Here is a 9,882-nt window from a genome sequence, read left to right as displayed (position 1 = left end):
TCAAAGCCCACCAATCACCTGGAGATCAAGAGATACCTGAGCTCCTTCCTGGAGGTTTGACTCAAAATAGCTCTGGGACTGGTAAGAGTAATAAGATCAGCTAACACTTAGCAAGAACTTGCTTGGGTCCAGGCACGGTGCTAAGTGCTTTACAAGTTCAAGTTCTCAGCTTACATCTTCACAATCACCGGAGATAGTTGCTATTTAAGGGCTCTATTTTATAGAGGAAGAAATTAAAGCTAAAAATGGAGGGAGGAGGGGGGGAAGCTGCCTAAAAGATTATGTAACTAGTAATGGGTTGACAGGAGATTCCATCTCAGACCCAGCAATTCCAGACCCCATCACTGTGCTACATGGCTTTTTCTGGGGGGCGGGGGGGTCCTGGTGATTTTGATGATCAGCTAAAAAGTCGCCCCGAGGCCCACGACACTCTTTAAAAGATGCCATCTGTTTGCAAAGTTTGGCCCGTCCCCCCCTCCCCCCCCAGTGTTTCTGGAAAGCTTTCTCTCTAAACCTAAGACGAGCAGCTGGACCTCTTATCTACATTCCCCAACGTTCATGCAACGCCGAGTGCGCTTCGCGAGCGTTTGGGTCTCACAGGTTGACCCAGTCTGGGAACCCAAGACACACTCCCTCTGTACACCTGGCACTTCTGGTCCCGCCCCGTTTCGCGACATCGCCAATCCCAAGCCCGTTCTTCGTGATTGACGTGGCCCCAGAGCAGTTCTAATTCGCCATGGCGGGCCGCCGCTCCGCCCCCTCGACGACCCCGCCTCCCTTTCATTCTGAAAGAAAGAACCTCGGTCCCGGGAGCCCAATGAGAAGCGCCCCCACCCCAAAGGTCCCGCCTCTTTGGGCGCCGGCCCCGCCCCCAGGGCCGGGGAGATGCCCGCCTCTCAGAGCACCGCGGCCCAATCGGAAGGCGTCACCGTCCGGACGGACGGCAGCCGGCCCAATCCCCGGGCCTCGGGCCGCGTCGTCCCGCCCCCGCGCCGGGCCGAGCGGCGGGCGAGAGCGGGCCTCGGGGCGGCGGCGGCGGCGGACGCGGCCTGAGGGAGCGGCCGGCTGCCGCCTCGCCCGCCGCGGGGTCCATGGCCTGAGCGGCCATGTCCGGCGTGGTGCGGACCCTCAGCCGCTGCCTGCTGCCGGCCGAGGCCGGCGGGGCCCGCGAGCGCAGGGCGGGCGGCGGCGGGGCCCGCGACGCGGAGCGCGAGGCGCGGCGGCGCAGCCGGGACATCGACGCGGGGCTGGCCCGGGAGCGGCGCGCCGTGCGGCGCCTCGTCAAGATCCTGCTGCTGGGCGCGGGCGAGAGCGGCAAGTCCACCTTCCTCAAGCAGATGCGCATCATCCACGGCCGCGAGTTCGACCAGAAGGCGCTGCTCGAGTTCCGCGACACCATCTTCGACAACATCCTCAAGGTGCGCGCTCCCCGCCCGCACACCTGCGCCCAGGTGCGCGCCGGCGCGGCCCCCGGGCCTCGGCGCCCCGGCGGGGACCCCGGCCCCGGCCGCCCTCGGCCCCCGGCTTCTGGGGCGCCGGCCGAGGGTGCGCGCCGCGTCTCCCCGACGGCCCAGGGGCCTTCGCCTCTGCTCTCCTGGGGTGGGGGGTTCGGGGGCTCTTGAAGGGGAAAGCCGGACTCCTTGTGGGGCGTCGGAGGGGCGAGGGCTTCAGAAGCTGGGAGGGCCTTTCCTGGGCTCGGGGTGCCATCCTTGCCCCGCCTTCCCAGTTAAGTTCAGAAGAGCACTGTAGACGGGGCAGGAAACCGGCCGCAAGTCTCTCCTTTTAGACTGTTTACTAGGAAAATTTCCAACATATACAGCGTAGAGAAAAATAGTAGGGACAGTGGGTCCCCGGGCCCCCTCCTCAGAGCTTCAGCAGTGTCGATGGAGTCAGTGCCCCTCCCGGTTTCACCTGTACCCCTCCCTGTTCCCCCACCCCGGTGATTTTGAAGCAAATCCCAGACGTTGTATAGATTCATTAGAAAAGGTTTATTGACAGAGCTCAAAGACAACCATCCGGTGGTTGGTTTGCTCTTTTTTTTTTAATGGTGTTTTATCAAACTAAAAAGTAAAAACTCCTTAATATGGTCAGATAGCCAGCCTGTATGCAGATATCCTACGTTACCACAGAACTGTCGTGTTTGTGTGAGGGTGTAAGTTAAATCCTTGCCTTACAGTTATTAAGCTGTCTCTCAGGTGGAGTTCCGTCTCCAGGTGCTTCTGTCCCTTGCTGCATTTTTATGGATTGCTGTCTGTTTGGAGGGGGAGGGGGAGTGTACAGTTGACCGAGTTTCCCCTCTATTTGTGTTCTGTGTGAGCTTGTGCTGAAGGGCCCCGAAGGGATTCTGGAGAAGACTGATGACAAGAGAAAATAGTCTCCCCTGTACCTAGACTAAGGTCATTTCCTTTTTTTCCCCCTCATAGTGTCTTATTCTACCCTCTTTTTGCCCCTTCACCTACCCGTTCCCCGGCCCATTTTGGGAGAACCAAATCACAGGTATGAGGAGAGTTGTCTCAAAACAGAGGTAGAGGGAGACTTGTCCCAGAATCCTCCCTGGAGACGCTGGGCTCTAAATTTAGCAGAGAACTGTAGAAACCCATTGGCACACATCTTTCACTTCACCCACGAGGACGCCCCAGGCCTTGAGGATGAGGGGCTCCAAGCCGAGCCCTGGAAGCTGGGGCTCCCCGCCTCCAGGCCCGCACCAGTGGTCTCGCATCAATGTTCCCACGTGATGGATTTGTTAGTAAAACGTCTCTTGTGGATAGAAATAGCTCTTTTAGGGTCCTGCCGGGAAGAGAGTCATTTGAATGATAAAACATGCCTCTCCTTTTCACCTCTTTCAAAAGCCTCTCTGTGAGTCAGAGCTCTGGCCCAATACTTCATAAACTTTAAAGGCTAGGTGCCCAGTATGATTCAGGGGATTAACTGTGTTTAAAATTCTCCTCATCTTCTGGGGTAAAGTGCACTTGATTGTCTTTGTCACAGAGCTCGATTTTACTTCTGTGGCTTTTCGGACCTCTGAACCAAGTAGGTTATAAGATTTGGCTGATGGACTCCCAGTTTCTCACAACTCGGGAGGCAGAGAAACTGCTTAGAAACATAGAATCTTAAAATCTAAATCAGTGTATTAAGTGTCTTTTAGAAAACTCAGTTTTAGCTTTTCCCAGTACATATAAACACTAACTTTTACAAACTTCCTTATCAACAAGAAACAGAATTTGTTAAGCAGCATCCTGTTTTCCTTGTCAGTTTTTTTTCTTTTCTAATTGTAGTTCCATATTAAACTCACTTCATTTGTTTTGACCATTTCAGTAAGTAGTTAACAATTCATCTTTCACTCTAAAACCAGTAATTACCACTACTCCCCCCCCCCATTTTTATTTGGAAAGATCACTTTGCGAAGGGACTTTTTAAATAAATTGCTTTGTAGAGGCTCTAGTAGCAGATATTTGAATGATAACTCTTCAGAATAATATTTGTGTCTACAAATAGCGTTCATGTTAACAGGCTATTTTTAAAGCACTAGCTATGTGCTGCGGAGAAGGCAATGGCACCCCACTCCAGTCTTCGTGCCTGGAAAATCCCATGGACGGAGGAGCCTGGTAGGCTGCAGTCCATGGGGTCGCTAAGAGTCAGGCACGACTGAGCGACTTCCCTTTCACTTTTCACTTTCATGCATTGGAGAAGGAAATGGTAACCCACTCCAGTGTTCTTGCCTGGAGAATCCCAGGGGCAGAGGAGCCTAGTGGGCTGCTGTCTATGGGGTCTCACAGAGTCGGACACGACTGAAGCGACTCAGCAGCAGCAGCTATGTGCTGGGTCTTCTTATATATGTCTTTTAATTTTCATAATGCTTCAATGGCACTGTCCATTTAGCCAGTGGGGAAATTGAAAGCAGAGTTTGAAATCTACATGAAGTTAGGTACCTCATTAACAGGTGGCAGAGCTGGGAATTGAACCCTGTCTTTTTTAAATTAAACTTTTAATACTGAGATAATTGCAGCGTCCTGTCAAGAATAGCCCCTGCATACCCACTAACCAGCTCCCCCAAATGGTGAGATTTTGCAGAACCAGTACAATAATAGCACAGCCGAGAAACCGATGTTGAGAAAGTGAAGATGCAGAACGTGCCCATCACAGTAAGTCTTCCTCCTGTTGTCTGTTCTAGTCACTGCAGCCCTTCACCCTCTCCCTGACCTGGCAACAACTGGTCTTTTCTCCAATTCTGTGATTTTGCTATTTCAAGAATATGATATAAATGGAATCTTGCAAGACGTGACCTTTTGGAATCATCTTTTATCAGTCAGCGTAATCCCCTAGAGTTGGTGTGTGTCCACGATTTATAGTCCCTGCCCTTTGATTGCGTTGAGTAAAGAACCTGCCTGCCAGTGCAGGAGACACAGGAGATACCGGTTCAATCCCTGGGTCAGAAAGTTCCCCCGGAGAAGGAAATGGCAGCCCAATCTAGTCTTCTTGCCTGGGAAATCCCATGGGCAGAGGGGCCTGGCGGGCTGCAGTTCACGGAGTCAGACACAACTGAGCGCGCCCGCACCCATGGGGAGGGTTTGCCCCGTTCCCCGTTTGACCGTCTGCCTTTGGAGGGCATCTGGGTTGTTTCCAGTTTCTGCCTATTGTGAATAAATCTTCTATGAACATTGTGTCCGTGTTTTTTGTGAGCATAAATTTTCGTGTATCTGGGATAAATGCCCGAGCGCAGCTGCTCAGCCGTGTGGTAAGTGCGTGTTTAGTTTTATAAGAAACTGCCAGACTGTTTCTGCAGCGGCGGGCTTGCTTTGCGCCCGGCTTTTCTGCGTCCTGGCAGCGTTTGGTGGTGTTGCTCCTCGTTTCAGCCGTTGCGATGGGTGTGTAAGTGCTGTATCACTGCCGTGTCATTTGCGTTTCCCTGATGCCTAATGATGTTGAGCATCTCTCCCGTGCTCGTTTGGCCTCTGTATGTTCTCTCTGGTGAAACGTCTCTTCATGCTTTTTGTCGTCGTTGTTTAGCCGCTCGGTTGTGTCCAGCTCTTTTGTGACCGGATGGACTGTAGCCTGCCAGGTTCCTCTGTCCATGGGACTTCCCAGGCAGGAATATTGAAATGGGTTGCCATTTCCTCCTCCCGGGGTCTTTCCAACCCAGTGATCGAACCTGCATTTCTGGCACTGGTGGGCAGATTCTTTACTGCTGAGCCTCCGTGTTGTAATTAGGTTCCTTGTCTTTATGGTTGAGATTTGAGAGTTCTTTATGTATTCTGGATACTACTCCTTTGTGAAATATGCGGTTTGTAAAAAGTTTCTCCCAGTCCGTAGCTTGTCTTTTCATCCTTTTTAACAAAGTCTTTCACAGAGTAAAAGGGATCCCCTGGTGGCTCAGTCAGTAAAGAGTCTGTCTGCAATGCAGGAGACTTGGGTTCAGTCCCTGGGTTGGGAAGATCCCCTGGAGGAGAAAATGGCAACCCACTCCAGTAGTCTTGTCTGGAGAGTTCCATGGACAGAGGAGCCTGGTGGGCTACAGTCCATGGGGTCTCCAAAAAGTCGGACATGACTGACTGACTAACACTTCCACTTCTCAAAGAGTAGAAGATTTTAATTTTGATGAGGTCCAGCTTATCAGTTTTTCCTGTTTATGGAGCATGCTTTTGGTGTCATCTAAGAACTCTTTGCCTAATAACCCTAGGTCCCAAAGATTTTCTCCTTTTTTTTTTTTTAAATTTTGTAGTTGTACATTTTACTTTTAAGTCCCTGATCCATTTTGTGCTAATTTTTGTATAAGGTTGAGGTTTAGATTGAGGTTTTTTTGCTCTCTGTTCTTTTCTCTGTGGATGTCCAGTTGTTCTGGGATTGTCTGTTGAAAAGACTGTCTGTCCCTCCTCCACTGAGCTGCTTTTCCTCCCCTTTGAACAGTCAAGTGGGCATCTTGTGTGGGTCTGTTTCTGGGTTTTCCATTCTGTTCCATTGGTCTGTGTGGTGCCTCTTCTCCCAGGGTCATTCCATGCTGATGGCAGTAGCTGTATAGAAGTGATAGCAAAGCGATTTCTCCCACCTCATTGTTTCAAGATTGTTTGAGCTATTCTAGGATCTGTGCCTTTCCTATAATTTTAGAGTAAGCTTTCCTATGTCTGTTACAAAAAAAACCTTGCTGTGATTTTGATCGTATTTGCATTAAACCATGTATCAGTTCGGGGAGAATTAACATGTCTCCTATATTGAGTTTTCCAATTAATGAACATGTTATGTCCTCATTTATTTACGTTGTCTTTGATTGTTTTCATCAGTGTTTTTCACTTATCGACAGACACGTCCTGTACATGTTTTGTTACCTTTATACTTAAGCATTTCATTTTCTTTAGAGCCGTTGTAGTGATACTGTGCTTGTATTTTCAGTTTCCACATGCTCATTGTTAGTATATAGAGTAGGATTGATTCTGTGTCTCAATTGTGTGTCCCGTGACCTTGCTAAATACACTTAGTGGTTCTAAGAGCTTTTCTGTAGATTATTTGGGATTTTCCATGTACAGAAACGCTGGGCTGGAAGAAGCACAAGCTGGAATCAAGATTGCTGGGAGAAATATCAATAACCTCAGATATGCAGATGACACCACCCTTATGGCAGAAAGTGAAGAGGAACTCAAAAGCCTCTTGATGAAAGTGAAAGAGGAGAGTGAAAAGTTGGCTTAAAGCTCAACATTCAGAAAACGAAGATCATGGCATCCGGTCCCATCACTTCATGGGAAATAGATGTGGAAACAGTGTCAGACTTTATTTTTCTGGGCTCCAAAATCACTGCAGATGGTGATTGCAGCCATGAAATTAAAAGACGCTTACTCCTTGGAAGGAAAGTTATGACCAACCTAGATAGCATATTCAAAAGCAGAGACATTACTTTGCCAACAAAGATTCGTCTAGTCAAGGCTATGGTTTTTCCTGTGGTCATGTATGGATGTGAGAGTTGGACTGTGAAGAAGGGTGAGCACCGAAGAATTGATGCTTTTGAACTGTGGTGTTGGAGAAGACTCTTGAGAGTCCCTTGAACTGCAAGGAGATCCAACCAGTCCATCCTAAGGGAGATCAGTCCTGGGTGTTCCTTGGAAGGAGTGATGCTAAAGCTGAAACTCCAGTACTTTGGCCACCTCATGTGAAGAGTTGACTCATTGGAAAAGACCCTGATGCTGGGAGGGATTGGGGGCAGGAGGAGAAGGGGACGACAGAGGATGAGATGGCTAGATGGCATCACTGACTCGATGGACGTGAGTTTGAGTGAACTCCGGGAGTTGGTGATGGACAGGGAGGCCTGGCGTGCTGCGATTCATGGGGTCTCAAAGAGTCGGACACGACTGAGTGACTGAACTAAACTGCAAGTTATCTGCAAATAGGGGTACTTATTTTTTCTTTCCCTATAGGTATGCCTTTATTTCTTTTTCTTGCCTTACTGCAGTGGCTAGAACTTCAAGAGAGCTGAGGGTAGTCATAGCTTCTGTTTCTTTCCTGATATTGGCGATCTGTGTCTTCTCTTTGTTTTTGTCAGCCTTCTTTTTAGAGGCTTATCACTTTTACCAATTTGTTTTTCCCCCAAAGAACCAGCTTTTTGTCATTGATTTTCCTTCTGTTTCCAACTTTATTTATTTCTGCTTTTTAGTATTTTTGCTTCTACTTCCTTTGATTTTATTTTGCTCTTTTTAAAAATTTTCTAGAGGTAGAGATTTATTTGAGACTGCTTCTCTCTGCTAATGTAAACATTTTTAAGTGCTGTACATGTCTCCCTCAGCACTGCATTAGCTGTATCCACGTAGTCTGATATGTGGTTTTTAAATTTTTATTCAGTTTCATGTGTATTTTTACTCTTTTTGAGATAGGTTCTTTGGCCCACAGGTTGTTGAGAAGTGTGTTACAGTTTCCAAGAGTTTGGAGATTTTCCCATCAGCTTTCTGTCCTTGATTTCTGTGACTCCATGATGGTCAGAGAATGTACCTTGGATGGTTTCAGCTCTTGTAAATTTGTTGAGGTTTGTTTTATGACCAGGATATGGGCTGTCTTGGTGTATGTTCTGTGGGCATGTGTCGGTGAACGACCCACGGGTACCTGGGAAAGCAGCGTCTGCTGCTGTTCGGAGTTTTCTGCGTGTGTTGGCCGCTCGGTTGGTTGATGGTGGTGTTGCGCTGTGTCGTTGCTGATGCTTCTTTTTAGTAGTTCCGTCCCTGCAGAGTGAGGCGTTCAAGTCGCCAGCTGGCATTGTCCATTTCTCCTTCAGTTCTGTTGGTTTTGCGTCCTGTATTTTAAGAGTCTGTTGTGTGGCGGGTGGACACTCAGGGTGACTGTGTCCTCCTGATAGACTGCTCTTCTTATGTGTAAGGTCCCTTTTGGTCTCCAGTAATTTTCTTTGCTCTGCAGTCTGCTTCAGCAGCTGTTTTAACATAGCCACTCTATTTAATGAATGCTTTCATGGTATGTGTTTGCCATCCTTTGGCTTGTGTCGCTTGATCATGACTGACTCTTTGTGGCCCTGTGGACTGTAGCCCACCAGGCTCCCCTGTCCATGGGATTCTCCAGGCAAGAATACTGGAGTGGGTTGCCATTTCCTGCTCCAGGGGATCTTCCCCACCCAGGGATCGAACCCTCATCTCTTGCATCTCCTGCATTGGCAGGTGGATTCTTTACCACTAACACCACCTGGGAAGCCCTTCCACCCTTTTAGTGAAAGTGAAAGTCATTCAGTCATGTCTGACTCTTTGCAACCCCGTGGACTATTGAATCCGTGGAATTCTCCAGGCCAGAATTACTGGAGTGGCTAGCCTTTCCCTTCTCCAGGGGATCTTCCCAACCCAGGGATCGAACCCAGGTCTCCCGCATCGCAGGTGGATTCTTTACCAGCTGAGCCACAAGGGAAGCCCAAGAATACTGAAGTGGGTAGCCTATCCCTTCTCCAGAGGATCATCCCGACCCAGGAATTGAACCAGGGTCTCCTGCACTGCAGGTGGATTCTTTACCAGCTGAGCTATCAGGGGAGCCCCTACCCTTTTATATTTTGGGTTTTGTTTCTGCTGTTTCTTGCCTTCCTGTGAGTTATTTAAATATGTTTCAGGTTTCCATCTTGATTGGTTTTTGAGTGGGTCAGTTTTGTACCGGTATCACTTTCTTGGTGTTTGCTCTAAGCTTACAGTAGGCATATGTAGCTTACCCTAATCTACTGGACACTGTTCTACAGCTGTAAGTGAAGTGTGGGAACTTCATTCCTGTTTAGATCCCTCTGCCCTCCCACTTGTAGGATATCAGTGTTCTTACGTGTTTCTTGTACTTTGGGCACCTCATCAGATGGTTTTACTCCAGTCATCAAGTATGACTTAAGAAACTCGCGAGAAGTAGAGTGGTTATGTTTGCACTTGTTTTTACCTGTTCTGTGTTCTTTGCTTGCTGAAGTCTCCTAAGCCTTCTCCTGTTACCCTCTCCTTTCTGTTTGGAGAAATTTCCTTTAGCCATGTAAATGTGGATTTGCCTGCAACAAAGTGTCTCAGCTTTCTTTGTCCAAGAATGTCTTTATTTCACCTTTAATCTTGAAGAATGTCTTTGCTAGCAATGGATTCACAGCTGACACTTACTTTCTCTTAGTACTTGAAAAATGTGCCACATTCTTCTGGCTTCCATGGTTTCAGACGAGAAGTCAAGCCTTTCGGGTTACTGTTCCCCTGTCAGTACATGCCTCACGACTCTCCAGACGATTTTAAGATTTTCTCTTTGTCTCTGGTTTCCAGAAGTTTAACTATGATTTGTCTGGACATAGGTTTCTTTCAGCTTATTGTATTTAGGGTATGCTCAGCTTCTTAGGGCTTCCCTGGTCGCTCAGTGGGTAAAGAATCTGCCTGCAATGCAGGAGACCCGGGTTTGATC

At 48.5% G+C, this 9,882-nt stretch overlaps 1 protein-coding gene across 5 annotated transcripts in view; it reads left to right on the top strand.

Annotated features, from left to right (window-relative positions):
• The first annotated feature begins 978 nt into the window (after window positions 1–978).
• GNA12 (G protein subunit alpha 12) overlaps window positions 979–9,882 on the top strand; it is a 77,598-nt gene continuing 68,694 nt past the window's right edge. For 3 of the 5 annotated variants that reach the window (XR_015154979.1, XR_015154978.1, XM_086376785.1), the window contains exon 1: window positions 993–1,418. Coding sequence is in view for 2 of the 5 variants with exons in the window: in XM_086376785.1 (XP_086232911.1) it covers window positions 1,107–1,418 (312 nt within the window). In the remaining 3 variants the exon portion in view is untranslated. Of the gene's footprint in view, window positions 1,419–9,882 lie in introns of all 5 variants that reach the window. The other 2 variants (XM_086376784.1, XR_015154980.1) reach the window with 2 other exon arrangements.

This window comes from Bos grunniens, chromosome 25, assembly GCF_055505025.1.
Source record: "Bos grunniens cultivar Pamir isolate PY7600 chromosome 25, Bosgru_T2T1.0, whole genome shotgun sequence".
Classification (NCBI taxonomy): Eukaryota; Metazoa; Chordata; class Mammalia; order Artiodactyla; family Bovidae; genus Bos; species Bos grunniens.
Note: the sequence above shows the minus strand (reverse complement) of the source record. Positions and strands in the feature narration are given on the sequence as shown.